This window comes from Aotus nancymaae, unplaced genomic scaffold, assembly GCF_030222135.1.
Source record: "Aotus nancymaae isolate 86718 unplaced genomic scaffold, 86718_ANA_hifiasm-v0.15.2.pri h1tg000025l, whole genome shotgun sequence".
NCBI lineage: Eukaryota > Metazoa > Chordata > Mammalia > Primates > Aotidae > Aotus > Aotus nancymaae.
This window is the reverse complement of record NW_026988438.1, coordinates 990,408-1,011,281: the sequence shown is the minus strand read 5'-3', so window position 1 is coordinate 1,011,281 and position 20,874 is coordinate 990,408. Positions and strand designations below refer to the sequence as shown.

The 20,874-nt window shown below is 37.4% G+C and overlaps 1 protein-coding gene and 1 pseudogene across 12 annotated transcripts in view; both read left to right on the top strand.

Moving 5' to 3' along the window:
• The window catches only part of HDAC9 (histone deacetylase 9), a 919,102-nt gene that overhangs the window by 633,583 nt on the left and 264,645 nt on the right, over positions 1–20,874 (top strand). For all 12 annotated transcript variants that reach the window (XM_012450672.2, XM_021674167.2, XM_012450674.2 and 9 more), the window contains one exon: positions 6,497–6,674. In XM_012450672.2, coding sequence (XP_012306095.2) covers positions 6,497–6,674 — 178 coding nt within the window. The remainder of the gene's footprint in view (positions 1–6,496; positions 6,675–20,874) is intronic.
• LOC105716134 (splicing factor 1-like) lies at positions 10,877–12,686 on the top strand (annotated as a pseudogene).

Genomic DNA, 20,874 nt, shown 5'->3' with positions numbered 1-20,874 from the left:
AAAACTATCTGTATATGGAAGGTTAGTTATTATAATAATATTGGTGTTTTGTATATGACAAATCTGCTATAAGCATTAATTCTATTTTTGAAAATGTATTAAACACTTAACATTTATTAAAAAAGAATAAATATTACAACAATAAACACTCATAACATCCAGCTTAAGAAATAAAACACTACAGGTACAATTCAAGTTTCCTATGTATCTCTCTCCTATTGCCCCTCCCATTATTTCTCTTCTGAATTTGCTGTTTATTTTTTCATGTATGTCTTTATTTTTTATTAATTTCATTTACATATTTAATATGTAAATTATATATTAATTTGCAAATTTTGAAAATAAAATATTGTCATATATTCTTTTGCTTTTTTCACTCACCATATTTACTATAGTTTATAGTAAATATAAACTATTTGTGCTAAATGTTAGTGAATTGTTCTTTAAAGTGTTAAAACAATTTACTCTCCTCCAAGAAGTCTATGAGTTTCTCTTGCTCTATATTTTCAGAGTATGCATTATGATTTGCGATTTCTGTTATTTTCTCTTGCTGAAGTTGCACAATGATATTGACTATAGCCCATTAAGTAACTACCCACATGTCTGGAAACAAATGTGATCATCCAGAGCAAAGTGAAAACCCAGAAGCTATACATTTGGTCCCTGAGCAATAGCAACAAGAAAGCAAAACAAAACAACGCAGAAAAAAAATCACTGTTACTAAAAAAAAAAGAAAAAAAAAATAGAACCATGTAATCTCCTTAAACCAGGGACTTTATCACCTCATAGTCTCCACTAACAAGCCACCCTTAGTAAATATTTCATTCTCAGCCACAACATTGTGTTTGTCATACAAAGAGCTTCTATAACTTTCCCTACCCACTGTCAAATGACTGCAGTGCCTATGCTCTACGACTTAGAAAGGTGGGGCTACAAAGGCATTGATGTCTTACTAAGCATTATTGAGGAATTTACAAAATAGGTGAATAATAACTATTTTGTCAAAGTAATTACATAACTTTTATCAGTGGGAGTGGATAGATGTTTGGGCACAGTGGCCTTAGACCACACCAAATAAAGAAAAATTGTCTTACACATCTCAGTTAGCTGGGAGTATTTTCCAAAATGACAATCTGGCAAAATAACCCAACAAAACAAAGTCTCCAGTTGAATCACCTGAAAAAGACTAATATTTTTACTGCTAAAAAATAGACTCAATAGAGAATATATAAAATAAATGCTAATCAAAAGTGCTTTTGTGGGGAGCATGTTAACTATTCATTTAAGGGGGCATGACATTTTCTAATGGTACTCAATAAATGAAATGTTAACTTGGGTATTCATCCAATTTGTATTAGCAATAGATTCTGAACTCTTTGATGTTTTAATTTTTCAGCACTGTAAGAGAGAAACGTGCTCTTTCATATTTACTTAGAAGTATAAACATGGATAAAGTTATCTCTCATTAAAAGTACCAATGGTAAAAAAACTGGTTTAGTGAAACACTTAAATCCATTCCAGAGACAAAAGAAAAATATAATCTCTGCTTTCAATCTCAAGAAGGATGCTTTTGATAATAAGGCTGGATATCTATCCTAAAATAAAAGTGACCTGGAATTTAATGATAACTTAGTGACTAATACGTACTATAATAATATGTGGTTTACTGGATTGTTATGACTTTCCTTATATATTAAAAGCCGTATTTCATTTGTAAAAGTGTATAATTGCAATCAACTCTTTGAAAGTGAATAAACATCTCTCTTTTGTAGTGCTATTTTGAAAGAAAGTCCAAAAATGTTTGGCCCATCCCTGTTCATAGTTCCAGTAATTATGAATCTGTCCTAACACAGTATTTGAAAGATTTGACTGTTTAGTTTAAATAACATTTACTATTTTTTTAAATTACAGTTTTAATATAGGTGATATGCAGGAAACTTGGAAACGACATAAAAGTAGAAAGGAAAAATAATCCTCAAATCACTGGAACTTTCCCCGCATTATCTCTTGGCTACAAAACAAAATAATTTTAGGATTTTGTCCTCTGGTAATCATTTTGTCTAGACTCTATTTCTCATTTTTTTCTCAGCTACTTCTTGATTACTTTGTGCTGTGATTGCTTGTGTTTTTTGTTTTACCCTATCCTTATTATAAGATCTTAAGGATGATTTTATATAGATATCTCTCCTTATTATGCATTCATTTTTAACTGAAAATATATATTATTAAATACTACTATGTGTGAAACACTGCATGGGAAAGATAGGCATTGGAATATATAGCAGCCAAATGTCATCTCTTCATGGAACTTACTAACTGCAGTTAAGGTATAAGTACCTAAATTTTGGGTGTCAACCCACAACGTCCTTAATCTACTTCGCTGTCTGTACAACACAGCACAAGGACTGTTGCCTTTTGCTTGAGCAATAGATATTGGACGAACATTTATCAGTAATAAATAAATTAATATCGAATAAGTAGTTATTTGTTTCTAATCTATATTGCCATATTCCTTCTGGTAGACATTGGACAGGTAGGATGCTGCTTGCTGAATTGTGAAGTTTTATACAATGATGTAACATTTATATAATGCTTTTGAGTTAGCAAACTGTTACTCCATTATCTTACAGTGTTTCAGTGAAGCTCAAGTAAAGCAATAAATATTTACTATTAAAAAAAAAAAGAAGGGTAATAGGTGGTGTTATTTAAATGGAGTCCTTACAGTATCAAGCTACTCATTAAGAGATAAAATGTTTAGTAACCCCAGTCATCTAAAACATGGCCATGTGATTTTTTAAAAAATGGCCTTTAATATCCAAATATCTATTGCACTTTCTTAATGCACAGATACAATGACATAGCTTCTAAAAGGTATGAGAAAATATATAAAACGCAGCAGAAAATAAGTTAAAAGATGAGTTATATCTAGTTTCTAGTTCGATGAGCTTTCAGCATTAATCAAGGAAAGATCATTTTACACACGCACACGTGTCAGTACACACACATGCACAATGTATTTAGAGCTTCTCCTTTCATTCCTCACTTGGTTAATTCCAATTTGTCTTTCACATTTAAATATGACTTTCTTAGACAAAATTTCCCTGAACCTCTTCATCAGGTTTTTTAAAAAAGTTGTTCATAGCATCCTGAATTTTTCCTATACAGCAGTCATTGTATTTATAAATACACTGTTGTATGAACACCATAAGGTATACTTAACAAACCTAGATGGTATAGCCTACTATGCACCTAGGCCCAAATATTATAACCTACTTTTCTTAGGCTACAAACCTGTACAGCATGTTACTATACTGAATACTGTAGGCAATTTGTGTATCTAAACATAGAAAAGGTACAATAAAAATACAGTTTATTATAAAAGGTAAAACACAGTATATCTGGATAGAGCACTTATAATGAAAGGAGCTTGCATAACTAGAAGTTGTTGTGGGTGAGTCAATGAGTGACTGCTGAGTGAACATGAAGGTTTAGGACATTGCCGCATGGTACCGTAGACTTAATAAACACCGTACAGTTAGGCTACACTAAATTGTTAAAAATAAAGTAATTGTGCTATGACATTAGGTAGGCTATTACATCAGTAGGTGATAGGGATTTTTACGCTCCATTATAATCTTATGGGCCCACTGTCATATGTACGGTCTATCCTTGACCAAAAGATTGCTGTGGGATACATAACTTATTTAGTATCTGTCTCCTCACTAGAGAATAAGCATAAAAAATGTTCTGTACACTAATAAAGTGTCCTGCATAGAGGTGGGCTCAAGAAATAGTTACTGCATGCAATAACTCTAATATATAAAAGACTGTGGCAGGGAAAGGAGAGAGAAAAACAAAATGTGATGGGAATGTAACAGAAGGGGAAAACAGTTAATGTGAGTGTTCAAAAAGGACTGTGAAATTTTAAGTGAACCTTAGAGGATGTATGTAGTGCTGAATGTGGAGCTTCATAGCCACAATATAGGGGTGATGTAGAAAGGATGGCTTGTAAGAAGCATGAATGATCATGGTCAACATATCCATTAGAGACAGCAGGCACAGTGCCCAGAGCCTATGATATACTGTTAAGGGCCCACAAAATGTTTCAAATTTTAATTTCTTAATAATAAAAAATGAATCTAATAATATGGATATATAATAATGAATTCAATATATGCCAATGTAGGCTTAAAATGTGAGTTTTAATACTATTTTTTGGAGTCCATAAAGATAAAAGTGCACAGGGTCCATGAAAGTCATGTGTAGCCTTGGGAATGATATCTGTTGTTCAGTAGATAGAGTTTTGGCTGGAACTTAGAAAAGGAATAAATGATCTAAGGCTGAACATGTTGGTTAGCCTCAGGTCAACGAGAGTACAAATGACAGGCTGGGGAGGTTCTTCAAATTTGGGTTGACCTTCAGAGCCTTTTTGTGTTAATGTGTTGTTTACCACAGGGCTTTAGGGAGAGAATTCTTCCAGGAAGGAATTGGGCTGGTTGGTATTAGAAGTGGGGTGATCAGAGAGGAGCCTTTTGCAATGTCTTAAATGGGAGTTGAAGAAATTATAGTAGAAAGAGAAGAGATGGATATTACCAAAAATCAGATAAACATGTACCCAAGAATTTTAGATCACATGTTGAAAAGGTTCCTTTTCCTGACAGATCCCCCCCCACCCATAATTATATATTTGTATTCCCTGTAACAGTAAGTTCCATATGAAAAGGGACCATATTAATCTTACTGCTGTGTCCTCAGGGCACTGAACATAAGACACTCAACAAAACAAGAGAGTTAGACTTTTGTAAAAGTGTATAAACTATTGTGGCTAGAACTAGATCCCTGACCAATCCATCCCAATCATCGAAGCAAATGGCCAAAGCCTAAATATGTGACATACACCTTCCAATTGATTGATGGTTTGATTATTCCGTAGAGCAAAACAGAAGTAACAACAATATACGTGAATTATAACCTATCTCAAAGTTAATTTTACGTCATTCTTACCTTTTTCCAAATTCAGAAATCTCTGCCTATGGTCTATAATTAAATATATATTTATAATGCCAATTCATAGATTTATATGCAGCATTAACTCCTATCATATATAGAGAAAGCTACAATTACATAAAACTACATAATATGCAATGAGTACAGCTGTGTTGTATACAGATTTGTTAGCTTTCTCAGTAGGTGAGTAATTTATACACATAGCATGTACCAAGCCTTGGGCTGGAAATACAGGATGAGTATGACATGTGATGGCACATGTTGGGTGGAAGGGGAACACCTAGTCTAGCAGGAAGTAATGTCTGCATGTAGGCCCCACTAAGGAGAAGTAATGTCTGCATCAAGTCTTGAAAGAACAAATGCTAGTCAGGCAGGAAGCAGAAGCAGAAGAGCACACACATTTCTAAAATTATAGGGATTAGACTTGTTTACTTTGGTAACCTTTAGAGCAACAGTTTCTTTATCTATGGCAAGAGATTATCATGTTTCTTACTGCTGTTCAGGTATTCTCCATATTCATTAGGAAAGATAAATATAAACAGTATAAAGATTATTAATTCCCTCATGTTGAAGAGAGAGAAAATATTCACAGTGTAGTATATAAATTTTTGATAAATATGTTAATAAATATTAATAACATTTTAAAACAATATATATTTTGAAACATATACTTTTTTTTTTGGACAAAGCTCTCTGTGTAGCATTGATGATTAACTAAGCTGCTTATATGTGTTTGAGAGTATCTTTTTATGGAGACAGAGAAAGAGACTAAGTGAATCTTCCATAAACTTCCAAACTATGGTTCACTGATTAGGTAACTTGGGAAGAATGAAGAATAATAACAGTGTTAAATCACTGAGGATATATTTAATTATATATTTAAAAATAATTTTATAGTGTTGAAATTATATCATACAAACTATGAAATACTCATTTTTTTCTATACCAATATATGAAGACTGTATGAAGACTGACAGGCATCAAAGTATAATTGTGTAATTGGTCATTTGTAGAGGCATCCATAGAATTCATGAACAATATTCACTGAAATAAATTCAGGAGAGAATTTTCAGAATTAGGCCTCACTAGCAGTTTGAAAGCAGTTGAATTGTTCTCCCATGTTGTGTGGCAGTCCTGAGGCTATATTCAAAACGTTGGTATCTAGGTAGGAAATGAGTCTATGTCAACGTTACTCTAGAGGTTAAAGGTCTGTTTCTTTCAATCAGTTCAAACTGACAGGCCTCCTGCCATCACCTGCTCCTTAGCCAGGCAGACAGGCCCTGGCCGTCAGTGTGAAAACATCTGTTGAATGGATTTATTGACTGAATCTTGTTTTTTCTCTCCCTTTCTCTATTTTTTTTTCTTTTTCCTTCACACCGTTTATTATGTCTCTGACCTGATGAACTTAATTTGTTGATATGTCGCTCTCAGTGTCTCCCTCAATCCTTGACTCACATTTCTTTCTACTGTGCTTTTTTCTTGGCAACAGCCCTTCCTGGAGCCCCCGCGCACACATGCACTCTCTGTGCACCAAGCTCCACTGGCTGCGGTTGGCACGGATGGACTAGACAAACACCGTCTTGTCTCCAGGACTCACTCTTCCCCTGCTGCCTCCGTTTTACCTCACCCAGCAATGGACCGCCCCCTCCAGCCGGGCTCTGCAACTGGTAGGAATCCCTAAAGACTGTCTCTAATAGGCAGGCTAAATGCACCATTCTTGTAGGATTAACCGATTTAAATGCTCCGAATAACTCCAATAGCAGAAAGCTGCATTTTAACCCAGTGCAACCCAACCTTTATGAGGTTATATTGGCCATAAGACAAACAGAACATCTGATAAATCTTGGGCTTAGTACTAATAGCCTCATAAATTGCTATCATCCAAGGGCCTGGAAAATACATCAACAGGTGCATGAGTTTTTTGGAAATGGAAATCCCTGCAACATTTTTTAGCAGTGTTCCTCAATCTCTTACCTTCTGCCCAGCCACTAGGAAATTTATGATGCTTGGCTTCCTTATTTGACTTCAAAGAATGCCCTTCAACTAGTTTGCTTTCTTGTTTTATCTCATCGTTTTCTTCTGATTCCCCATGCAAATGACTCTTGGGATTCTATAGTACCAAAGCAAACTTTACTTGATTCTATGTAAGTTACTTTCATTTCTATTTATTATGGAATCTCTGGGTGGGCTTTTTGACCAACCTCTTCCTTTGTCTACAGCTGTGTTTGATATTTCAGAACTTTCCTACAGAGAAAAACAAGCCAGATAATTCCAAGGCCAAAGCAAGGTTAAGTGTGGAACACACACACAAAAAAGGGTGCTATTCCCTCTGCAAAGGAACTGCGCTGTAAATATATGCGTGGATAATTATTTCTTTTTGTCCACTCTACTCCATTCTAGTTCTGTGCTCTCAAACTGTGGCTGATCAAATGAAAGATATTGTAGCCCTAAGAGACTCATAACTTGGATGCGGCGGTAGAGAATTTATATGTACCTTCCCCAAAGGGTCTTTCAAGTTATCTGATTTATTTTTAAACCCATTTTCAGGCAGAGCTTGTTTTTGTGGCTTCTGTGACCTCATGTAAGCCTTTGTGCTAGGAAAAGTTAAATCTCTTTTCTAAAATCATATTCTCAAGCCTTGATATTATCTTTTATTTAAAAATCAATGAATGAAATGGCCAAGTTAATTAACTTTGGTAGGCAACTTTAGTCAGTATGCATAGGAGCTACCTTTCATAATGTCTTATGCCATAAGAAAACATTCCATACTAGGAGATATGAGCTGCATCTATTTCTTTCTCCATACTAGCCATTGCCTCTGACTCTCCTGCTTCCAGGAGCAAAGCAAAACTGCCCAGATATTCTGCAAATCCAGGAACACTGGCCAGTGTTAGTGGCAGCCTTTTTAATCAATCATGCCCAGTGCTATCCCTGTGGATTCAGAGAGTTTTTGCTCGAAACCAGATACATAATACAGAGGAATAATTTTTTGCATATAGAAAGAGCAATAGCCTTTAAGAATTACTTACTTCTCTATTTTTTCTCCTGAAAGTCTTTTATCAAACTGTAGTATTTCAGAGAATACAGAGTAACAACCATTCTATCATAATACTATTTCCATTGACTGAAATAATTTCCTTAATTATAAAGTAAGCTTAACTACAAAGTTTCATGTTGATGTCCCCAAGTTTGCTGCTGAATATTACTGTAATCCTATGGATAAAGTTTCTTTCCTTGGTTAAGAGGGGTGGCCCTTTTCTCACATACTTTAGTGTCTTCTAGTTTTCATGTATTCCTTTGAATGAATGAAGCAAGGTATATCAATAGTAGAGAGATCCTAGAGTTTAAGGAAACTGTGTTGCCAAACGGATAGGGTTTGTAGAACTTAAAAGAATCCAGATGAAAGAGTGGACCCAGTATCATAAACAGGACATAATCTTACCCAGATCACTCAAACTAAAGACTAGGTCATTTCAGATAGCATATTTCCCCTCATAATGTCAGCATTTTAGTATTTATCAAAGCATGTATTCCAAAAACAGATAGGAAGGTGAACTTAAGATTCCTTTCATATTTAATGGATTTGATGAGGCAATTCCTTGCCCACACGAGAGATTATATAAAGTTATTTTAGAAAATTGTTATTATATAAAATTATTTAGAAAGTAAAGGATTTTGTACTTAGGCATTCAATAAAAATTTTAGTTGAATCAATGAATATTAATATCATAGTAAACACGAATTTACTAGTTCAATTTAAATACACCGAAAGTAAAATTTACATTGTAACTATTGTTCTGCTAAAGGATAACTAAGTTATTTACAAGTTAGAATACCTAAGTAGAACCTCTGTTGGCTTATTTGAACTTACAAGAAGAATGTTGCATCTTCACACTGAAAATCTTACAAGAAAAAGGCACAGTATTTCAAAATCATGCAACATATGCCATTTATAATAATAGCTTCTCCAATGTCATTGGGATTAATATATACATATATATGTGTATATATATACACATATATCTGTGTGTGTGTGTGTGTGTATATATATATATATATACACTTGATGTGTAACATTTATTTAGTATTATTTCAAATCCTAAGGAAAGGAAATGCACCATTTCACTCTGCTATTCCACATATTGCTCTGGCTTTAGCCCAGACTTAGATTTCTACTGTAGCCTGAATACTACTGTAATCCACATGATCTCAAAAATCACTTAATATTTCTAATGATCTTGATTTCAGATGAGAACTTTAAGGTTTTCATTTCTAGTATAATTGAAAATATTAATCTCCTTCCTTTTGACTTTTTAATATATATTTGTGGCAGCACAGACATCTTAAACAATCTAAAGGAACATTCACATATGTTCTTTAGGAATACAGTAGACCCTCCCATCTGCATGGTAACCATTCGAAGACTCCCAGGGGATACCTGCAACTTCCAGTAGTAGTGAATCAGTTGTGGTCAATAGGAACCCCTTTCTGTTCATGTCTTCCACCCATAAATTTATGGCCTTTTCCATCTTAACTAAGCAGTTCTCATACACTGTGGCCATAATTTTTGCAGTGTGAAGTGAGGTGGGACAGCAAAGCAATCACAAATTTCTTTTTTCTTCTTCACAACTTCATGAATAGAAGATTCCTTCTTACCGTGGATCTTAGCAACCTCAGCATATGATTTTTAAAAATTTTCTTAGGTCGAGAACTGATACCTTTCTTTTAAAGGAAGCCCGTTAAAGCTTATCTTTGGCATATCCAAATTGTCAGCATCACTAGTCTTGCACTTTGGAGCCATTACAAAGTAAAAAATAATTAAAAACATGCATTGGTGATAGTGCCACTGTCAACCTGATCATCAAGACAGCTATTAAATGACTGAAGAGCAGGTGGCATAGACAGCATGGAGCTGCTGGACAAAGGGATAATTCCCATCCTGGGCTAGCCGGAGTGGGGCAGTGTAAGACTCCATCATGCTGCTCAGATTAATGCACAATTTAGTGTTTGGGTGTTATAGAATTGTATATTTGTGGAATTTTCCAGTTGATATTCTTAAGCCATAGTTGAAACTGTAGAAAGAGAAACCATAGATGGGGGAGGGGAGAGGCTATTTTATTTTATGTTAAGAAAGTTGTACGATCTCGCCATTGCACTCCAGCCTGGGTAACAAGAGCGAAACTCCGCCTCAAGAACAAAAACAAAAAAACAGAAAGTCGTATAATCTCACACTCTCTATAGCTGTCCCGCTAAATAGCAAGGTACATTATAAAACTAGGCAACTGACTTAAATCCATTCCCTGAGAGCTATACTTTTTGGTGCTACTAAAAAGTTATTTAACACGAAAGTCACATAATTTTCATGAACATAATTTAAACCTTCACCCATGTGCATCCTCTGCAGCCCACTCATTAGCCACACAACTCCCCTTTTTGACAAGAACAAAACAATGTTCCAAGGGAGAAATAATACCTGAGTTTAGTAAGCTTCTGTGGAAGACGCAGGTTCCAGCACACCTGACTCCGCCGCCATTTCCTCGCCTGGCCTAACGGTCCAGCCAATCCCAGAGCGCGTCGAGAAGGACGGAGGCTCCGCCAATCGGAGGCCGCCTATTTCGACCCCGCGCCTCGGCCTGGCCCAATCCAGGTCCCGCCCCGTCGCCCGCGGCCCGCCCCCGCCCCGCCTTCTTTCCTCCCTCTGTGCGTCTCGTGCCGTCGCCGCCCGTCGCGTGCGTGGGGCGGTGCGGTCAGATCCGGTCTCCACGGGACGCTGGCGAAAGAGAAGCCGCAGCTGAGGAAAAGCGGCCGCCGCGGCTGGAGCGAGCGCCACGTTGCTGGACTTCCCAAGTAAGAAGCGGCAGGGGAGCCGCTGGAACAAGACGTAATGGAGCAGAGGACGGTGATTGCGGGAATACCTACAGTTACTTCCCCGGGCTTACTGGAGAACGAAAAAAAACCTTACACAGTGCAACTGCCGTTAGAAGACCTGACTCGTAAACTGCGCGCGGGAGACCTGGGCGTCTCCCCAACCCTGAGGACAGGCCCCCTTCCCCTGAGCCGTCTACAGTAACGAGGGGAAGCGGGTTAACACCCCTGAGTTCCGCACCCGCAAAAAGCTGGACGAGGAGCGGCACAGCCTCCTCACACAGATGGTTGCGTTCAGCCCAGATTTAAGCCACCTGCGGATTACAAACCCCCTGCAACACGTGTAAGTGATAAAGTCATGATTCCACAAGTGGAGTATCCAGAAATCACCTTTGTGGGGCTGCTTTTATCCGGCCCAGAGGGAACGCTGTGAAGAACCTAGAGAAGGAGTGCAATGCCAAGATTCTGATGGGGGAAAGGGTCTGTGAAAGAAGGGAAGTTTGGGCGCAAAGATGGCCAGATACTGCCGGGAGAAGATGAGCCACTTAAGGCCCCTGGTCACCGCCAATAAAATGGAGAACGTTAAAAAGTCGGTGGAACAAATAAGAAACGTCCTGAAGCAGGGTATCGAGACCCCGGAGTACCAGAATGATCTAAGGAAGTTGCAGGTTCGGGAGTTCGCTGCCTTGAATGGGGCCTTTCGGGAAGACAACAGGATCTTAAGACTCTGGCAGAGCTCAGAGACCCGCAGCATAACCAACACCACCGTGTGTACCAAGTGTGGACGGGCTGGATCACTTCAGACTGCAAATTCCAAAGGCCTCGTGATCCCCAGTCAGCTCAGGATAAAGCACGGATGAATAAAGTGTATTTGTTCCTCATGGCTGAACTGGGTGAAGCGCCTGTCCCAGCATCTGTGGACTCCATCTCCGCCTGCCACCACACCCCTGGCCAGCTCACCTTGTCCTGCTGCTCCCGCCAACAACCCACCTCCGCCGTCTCTCATGTCCACCACCCAGAGCCGCCCACCCTGGATGAATTCTGGCCCTTCAGAGAGTCGGCCTTAACACGGCATGCACGGAGGTGATGCTGGTGAGCTCGGAGGTGGCCCCCAGAGCTTCCCACACCCATTGCCCAGCTGACAGGTAGGCATGGTGAACATCCCATGCAGCACAACCCCAATGGACCCCCACCCACTTGGATGCAGCCACCACCACCGATGAACCAGGGCCCCCACTGACCTGGGCACCATGACCCTCCTCCAATGGATCAGTACCTGGGAAGTACGCCTCTAGGCTCTGGAGTCTATCACCTGCATCAAGGAAAAGGTATGATGGCGCCGCCACCTCCCAGTGGGCAGCTCCCGCCCCCTCCCTCGGGTCCCCTTCCCCCATGGCAACAACAGCAGCAGCAGCCTCCACCACCCCTCCGCCCAGCAGCAATATGGCTTCCAGTACCCCCTTGCCATGACAGCAAAATACGATGACTGCCACCACGAGTGCTGGCACAGGGTTCATCCCGCCATGATAACAGCAGCAGGTGGTTGCCGCAGCTTTTCCAGGAGCCCCTCAGATTCAAGGCAACCCCACTATGGTGCCCTGGCCACCCGGGGTCCAATCGCCTCTGCTGCCTGGGTCCCTCCCCCTCCACCACGTCCACTGCCTGGTTCCTCTGGCATGATGTATGCCCCGCCCCCTCCTCCTCCGCCTCCCATGGACCCTTCTAACTTTGTCACCATGATGGGCATGGGGGTGGCGGGTATGCCGCCCTTTGGGATGCCCCCAGCTCCCGCAATGCCTCCACTACAGAACTAGACTTGTTTTTTAAGAAAATATGTATGTGTTTGTGTGTGTGTGTGTGTGTGTGTGTATATATATATGTATATATATATACACACGTAGTAGAAAAGTAGGCATAAATTGCATAAAATTATTATTATTATTATTATTATTATTTTTTTTTTTTTTGAAACGGAGTTTCGCTCTTGATACCCAGGCTGGAGTGCAATGGCGCGATCTCGGCTCACCGCAACCTCCGCCTCCTGGGTTCAGGCAATTCTCCTGCCTCAGCCTCCTGAGTAGCTGGGATTACAGGCACGCGCCACCGTGCCCAGCTAATTTTTTGTATTAGTAGAGACGGGGTTTCACCATGTTGACCAGGATGGTCTCGATCTCTTGACCTCGTGATCCACCCGCCTCGGCCTCCCAAAGTGCTGGGATTACAGGCTTGAGCCACCGCGCCCGGCCTATTATTTTTTTTAAAAGATAATTGTTACATATTAGTTGAACTTTTGCAGTAACTTATAAAAATTGATACAAGTTCATTGAAGGCAATTTGGTAAATCTAAAATGTTATAAGGGAAAGTCACTCATTAGTCTACCACTCAGAGGTAACCTGTATTAAAATATGTTTATACTTATTTTTCAAACAATACGTTTTACTCTATGAGCTTCTCTTTAATAGAAGAAAAGTTATTTGTATTTGTATCCATATTTATGCGGATGTATGTATGTGTATATCTCAAAGTATGTGTGTGTATTTGTATGTGTGTATATATAGTGTATATGTGTGTATGCATGTCTGTATGTGTGTGTGTGTTAAGGCCTTCCAGAGTAACTTCTGTTAATAACTGTATTAGAATAGACTAATTTTTCCTTTTGTCAGGTAATCTATTTTTTAAATTGCTGCCTTCAAATATATGTGCTTGAAATTTCTTTGAAAAAACTCTTCCAAAATTTACTCCTCTAATAATCACTGAAGAAGATAAAAATAGCTATGTTTTTTATTTAGGAGACTAATTCAGCTTGATCACATATATCATGTATCATAACATAAGCTTTAACATAGAAAATATATTTATAAATATATAGTTATATAATACATATTATTTATTTGTATCTCATATACTTATATACACACACACATACATATTTTTTGGGAGGTGCTTTTTATACTTGAGAATGTCATCCTGTTACCTTCATATATCCTTTGAAGACAGACTTATTGGGACACAAGTTTTTTGTTGGAAAAGTCTGGAAATGTGATCAAATGTTCAAGGGGTTTAGCACTGAAGAGTAGCAGTCTAAGGCCAATCTGATAGGTGTTTATTTGTGGGAAGCCTGGGTTTTCTTTTCTAGAGATAAGATGTATTTTTTGCTTTCTTGTTATTTTCTTTAAAATCATCTTTATGATAAACATTTGCAGTTATTTATTCATGCACGTATCTTTTTCTACTTATGGAAACATCCTCAATTAATCCACAAGTATACCTTGTTTTATTACATTTTACTTTAAAAATTGAAGGTTTGTAGCAATCCTACATTGAGCAAGTCTATTGGTGCCATTTTACCAAAAGCATGTGGTCACTTCCTGTCTCTGGGTCACATTTTGGTAATTCTCATATGAAACCTTTTCATCATTATTATGTATTTTACGGTGAGCTGTGATCAGTGATATTTTTATAGTACTTTTGTAATTGTTTTGGGGAACCATGATCCACACCCATTCAAGACAGTGACCTTAGTAGATAAATGTTGTGTGTGTTCTGACTGCTCTACCAACTGGACAGGGCCCCATCTTCCTTTCTCTTTTTGGCCCTGTCTATTCCCTGAGACATTACAATATTGAAATTAGGCAAATTTATAACCCTACAGTGCCTTTATGTTTAAGTGAAAGGAAGAGTCACATGTCTCTTAATTTTTATCAAAAGCTAGAAATGATTAAGCTTAGTGAGGAAGTCACATCAAAAGCTGAGATAGGCTAAAAGCTAGGCCTCTCGTGCCTGTTACCCAACTTGTGAATATAAAAGAAAAGCTCTTAAAGGAAATTAAAAGTGCTACTGTAGTGAACACACAAATGATAAGAAAGCGAAACAGCCCTATTGATTATATGGAAATAGTTTTAGTGGTCTGGGTAAAAGATCAAACCAGCCACAGTATTTCCTTAAGCCAAAACCTCATCTAGAGCAAGGCTCTCTTTTCAATTCTATGAGTGCTGAGAAAGGTGAGGAAACTGCTGAGGAAAAGTTGGAAGTCAACAGAGGTTGGCTTATGAGGTTTAAGGAAATGAGCCATCTCCATTACATAAAAGTGCAAGGTGAAACAGCAAGTGTTGATACAGAAGCTACAACAAGTTTTCCAGAAGATCTAGCTAAGATCAGATGAAGATGGCTACACTAAACAACAGAATTTCATTGTAGATGAAACAGGCTTTCATTGGAAGAAGAGATAGAAAACTTTGAGAAATAGCCAATGCCTGGCTTCAAAGGACAAGCTACTCTCTTGTTAGAGGCTAATGCAGCTGATGGCTTTAAGTCGAAGCCAGTGCTCATTTACCTTTCTGGAAATACTGGGCCCTTCAGAATTATGCTAAATCTACTCTACCTGTGCTCTATAAAAATGAACCACAAAGCCTGGATGACAGCACATCTGTTTAGAGTGTGGTTCATTGGGCATATTAAGCTCACTTTTTAGACTTACTGCTCGGGGGAAAAAAAAGTTTCCTTTCAAAATATAACTGCCTAATTAACTCTTTAATTACCTGGTCACTCAACTCTGGTGGATATGTGCAAGGAGATTAAGTTTACACACCTGCTAACACAGTATCCATCATAAGAAGTCTTTTAAATTTTTGTCTTATTATTTAAGAGATACATTCTATAAGGCTATACCTGCCACAGACAGTGATTCCCCTGATGGATCTGAGCAAAGTACATTGAAAACCTTTTGGAAAGGGTTCACCATTCTAGATGCCATTAAGAGCATTCATGATTCATGGGAGGAATATCAACATTGGCAAGTGATTGAAAGAAGTTGATTTCAGTTCTCATGGATGACTTTAAGGGGTTCATTACTTCAATGGAGGAACTAACTGCAGATTTGGTAGAAATAACAAGGGAACTAGAATTAGAAGTGAAACCTGAATATATGACTGAATTGCTCCAATCTCATTATAAAACTTGAATGAATAAGGAGTTATTTCTTAGGGGTTGAGCAAGGAAAATGTTTTCTTGGGATGGAATCTACTCCGGGTGAATATGCAGTGGACATTGTTGAAATGACAACAAAGGATTTAGAATTTTACATAAACTTAGTTGATAAAGCAGCTGCAGATTTGGAGAGGCTTGCCTCAGGTTGTGAAAGAAGGCCTACTGAAGGTTAAGTGCTATAATACCAAGCGGCATTTCACGCTACAGAGAAATGTTTCGTGAAAGGGAGAGTTCATGGGTATTGCAAACTTCATTGTTGTCTTATTTTAACAAATTGCCACAGCCATTCCAACATTCAGTAACTACTGCCCTGATTGTTAGCAGCCATCAATATCAAGGCAAGACAGTCCACAAGCAAAACGATTATGACTTACTGAAAGCTCAGATGATTATTAGCACTTTAGCAATAAATTAATTTTTAATTAAAGTATGCGCATCGGTTTCTTTGACACAATGATTCCACCCTTCATAGGTTATAGTATAGTGTAAACATAACTTTCATATGTGTAAGCAAGTCAAAAAAATCACGTGACTTGCTTTATTGTGATATTTGCTTTATTCGGGTGATTTGGAATCAAACCAGAAATATGTTCCAGATATTCCTGTATTTGGTTAGTCTGATTTCCTCTCAGAAGAAATTACAACTTTTTGTTTGGTTATTTTTTTTTCTGACCACTGTATTTTCACCTTATTATGTACATCTAGTAGTTCTTTCCTTTATATTCTGGAGGCTTCTTAAGTTTGTATTCAATAGCACTGATTTGGCTTTCTGAAATTAAGTTCCTATATTGCCTCCAGTATAGATTCATTTTGCCACTCTTTAATTTCCTTGCAATCCCTGTTTATCATATCCAACTTTATTCATTCTATTGCCTTTTTAATTAGTTTTATCTCTGCCTTTATATTTTTGCTCTGATGTTATAGGGCCAGTGTCTTTTGACATTTGAAGAGAACAAAACATTTTCTAAAATTTTATTTTGCTTCTTTTAGTAAATCATGTTCACTGAACTAAGCAGTATGAATGATATTTCCTTCACAGTATCTGTACTATATTCTCAAAGGCCCTGTTTTTTTTTCTCACTCATTCTTGAACGTTGAAAAATCTTTCCAGATATTTTGCCAGCAAATGTGTAATGAATTGTGTTTGGCTTCACTTTTTGCCAACTTACATGCTGGTTGAATCTCCTTCCTGGCTTTACAGTTAAATGGCAATACTAAATCCAATTCCTAGGGCTTAACAGACGTTCATATAGTTTTAGTTGGAAGGCTTATGTTGGGAATTTCTTCTACCCACTTCCTTTCTAGCTGTCTCATACTTCTGTTAAGATGACTTACGTGAAAAAACAGTAAACAAAACACAAAACCATAAGGTTTAGAAAATGCTTCTTATCTAGTGAGAGGTACAATATATCAGTTTTTTAAAAGGAATTTTTAAACATTACATCATTTGCTTGTTGGACACATCAAGTTTCACAAATAATTAAAAAATTACACTGTTGGGTACTTTATGTGTTCTTGTTGAAACATATTACAGATCGTAAAATATAAACTGCACTCTAACCTAAGTGACAGAATAAGAACCTGTCTAAAAACAAAAACAAATTAAAATTAAAATTAAAATATTAAAAAAGAAATAGAAAAAAATAAGGCAAGATAAGTCTTATGTATAGATTAGCGTTATGGGCAGAAATGGTAACAACACCTGCTATGTGTGTGATCTGAAGGTCATTAGAAATCACCCTTGTTTCAGAATAGTTTCTTTCTTTTTTTAATAATTCTACCATTTGTATTTCATTGTCTTTTAAAAACACTTTTTTGTTTTTAGGAGATAGTCTTTGACTCTCTAGCCTCACATCTTTTTTGTTTAGCAGAGTTTTCACAAGTGTCATATGTTTGCAGCTCACTTTTCCTACTAGATTTTGAGTTAAGTGTAATAAAGTGAAGCTGCTAGAATCTGGAACATCGGGAACATTCAATAACTGTCCACTGTTTCTGCATCTTTCAGGAGGTTGCTGTGTCATATATATTTGTGCTGTGCTAGTCCTTTATCCATTCCCCTGCCCTAGAAGGAGTTTAATAAGTGTTGTTTAGCAAACACGTTAGGAACGTGTGAAACCTCAGGTAGTTGTTAGAAATGCAATATGAAGTTGAATGTTAGGAACTAGAAATCGGGATCAATAATTTTCTTCTAAATATCCTAAACTCAGCTTTCTTTATAGACAAGATAACTTGTCTATAAAGACTCTATTGACTCAGCCTGACAGGTCTTACTAGACAGAGTGTACATCAGATGACATAAATAGATTATATGGCTAAAAAATTACAACTACATGTAATAAGAGGGAGAGATACTACCCTAGATGCTTCAAATACATTATCTCATTTAATAAGTCTGAGAGAGAAAGCACAAAGTCCAAGTTTATAAGAAAAACTTATCTAGAAATTTTGAGGATTTTCTGTATGTAAAAATATGTATATACATATATGTGGAAAACAAACAACTATGGTTTAAAATCCAGGCAAATATTTTAAGACTCCTTTGTGTATTTTTCCAAATCCTAATTTTAACTCTTGTCCCACTCATCAATAGAAAAATTAATCAATCTATTGTCTTATGTTATGTCACAAATGGTAATCAGTGGGCCAGAAAGGGTGGAACAAAACTAGAATTCCATATGAACTGCAGAGAGAAGAGCAGGCTTACTTCTCACCCTGTAAGTCCATGTTTCTGAGAAGCCAAAGAGAACGAAAGAGAGAGGAAGGGAATGGAGATGAAGGATAAGGTTAAAGTTTCATTTTGCAGTCTACCTGTTAGCACCTCAGTGAAACATCATTAGGATGAGTCAGTGGAAGTTTGGGGTTCCAGAGTGCATATATTTCCCTTTAAATTCGAATGGATTTCCAAGAGTTCCTGGACTTTGAAGTATAATCTCTAGGTACCTGCAAAAAATCCCAGCTACCATAACCTGTTTCACAATTTTTTTTTCTTGGCAGTGGATTATGGGGAAAATATCATTAAGAGGGGAAACATTACTACAGAGGTAAGCTTAGATGTGTCAAGAGATGAAATAGTGAAAAAGTTAAGCAACGTAATGATTAGAAACTCTACTCTTGAATAATATATTTCTCCTTCTTCTTTATTTTTTTCCAGAGACAAGGTCTCACCCTGTGGCCCAGGCTGGAGTGCAGTGGCTTGATCACTGCTCACTGCAGCATCAATGTCCTGGGCTCAAGCAATTTTTCCACCAGCAGCAGACACACCACCATTCCTGACTAGTTTTAAAAAATTTTTTGTAGAGACAGTGTCTCCCTATGTTGTTCAGGCTGATTTCAAATTCCTAGGCTCAAGCAATCCTCTTGCCTCAGCCTCCCAAAGTGCTAGGCTTATAGGTGTGATCCTCTGTGCCTTGCCAAAAATATCTTTTCAAAATGAGGCAGATGTTAAACTTTTTGTTTCCAGATTATTATTCAACTATTACTTTTTATTTTATGCAACTATTGTTGAAAATGTTAAACAGTTCTTCTATATAGTAGTAACTCATAAATACTTGATATATTTAAATTGGGAAGACCTGTCTTACACATCTTTGTATTTTAAATGTTATTCTTCCATCCTGCTTGCCTGCTTCCATTTATGCCTTCCTTGATGTCTTCCTTCTAACTTTATTTAAAAATATTTATTCATATTGGACTTTATACAAAATGTAAAAAGAAGACTTTGCGAAATTCCATGTAGAAATATAAAGCTGAGTAAAATCAATGCCTGTATTAGAGGCATTTAGGGTTTGGAAGATAAGGGACATAAAATAAAAGGTAGAAGATTAAACAAGTGAGACTTGTTTAATTTTCAGGAATCCAAGGAGATTCACCAATTAAATTCATTGAGGAAAGCTTTACAGTGTAACTATCTGACCTATTTTTGGGATACATTCATTTAATTATGGTTTTCATTCACTCATTAAAAAATATTTTTGAGGACCTGCTTTATTTAAGCATGTTTATGTCCACTGAAATTTCAGAGGTAAAAATACAACTATAATCTGTGCTCTCAAAGACCTCACCATCCAGTGAAGAAAATGTACAATTAACAAAATTATACAACGATTATATAATTGTGACAAATGCTTGAAGGAGGCCTAGAGGATGTTAAGAGAGCATATAGTAGGAGACCTAATTTAGAGTTCTCAGGGTATGCCTGGTAGAGGAGGTGACGTTAAAAACTGGGCCTTGAAGAGTGAAAAAAAATTAGCCAAATGAGGACTGGAGTTATGAAAGTCAAGAAGGAAGAATTCTGGCATAGAGGGAATAGCATGTATGAAGATCACAAGGTTGGTAGGATTTTGACCTTTGTAAGGAAAGGAAGGAAGGCTTTTATAAGAGAAATTGAGAACAAAAGAGGGAGAGATATGAAATGAAGCTGGAAAGATGGGGAGGGAGCTATCTACGCTGGCCTGGAGGAATTTGTCTCTTCTGTGAAGGCCCTGAAGGGTTTAAACAGAAGTGGCCACTGTTGTGTGGCAAATGGAGTAGAGTGAAAGTCAGGTTGCCAGTTACAAGGCTATCTCAGGAGTCCAGATTAGAGATAATAGTACCTTAGATTGTGTATGGTTTTGTCAGTGGAGATAAGGAGACTGAGTGATTCAAGATCTGTTTTAGAGGGAAAACAGAACACTACTTTGGTTCATTGGAGGGCGAGTGTCAAGGGGACATTAAGGTTTCTTGTATAAACAATGGCAAATCTTGATGTCTTTTGTAAACACGAGTAATATCGTGTATGGTTTATGATCATGGATTCAAAATCAGAGACATTTTCACTTTTTGAAAACCATGGGACAACTAAGTGGAGATTTTGGATTGGTCATTCAATGGGTAAGTGTGCAAATAAGCTGCTCATAAGGGAGGTCAGTCCTGAGGACAAAAATGTGAGAATCAGGGGAAGAAGGATGGAGTTGAAGCCATTTGAGTCCTAAGAATAGATATTATTTGGACTAGTAAAATTATATTTTTTCTTAGAC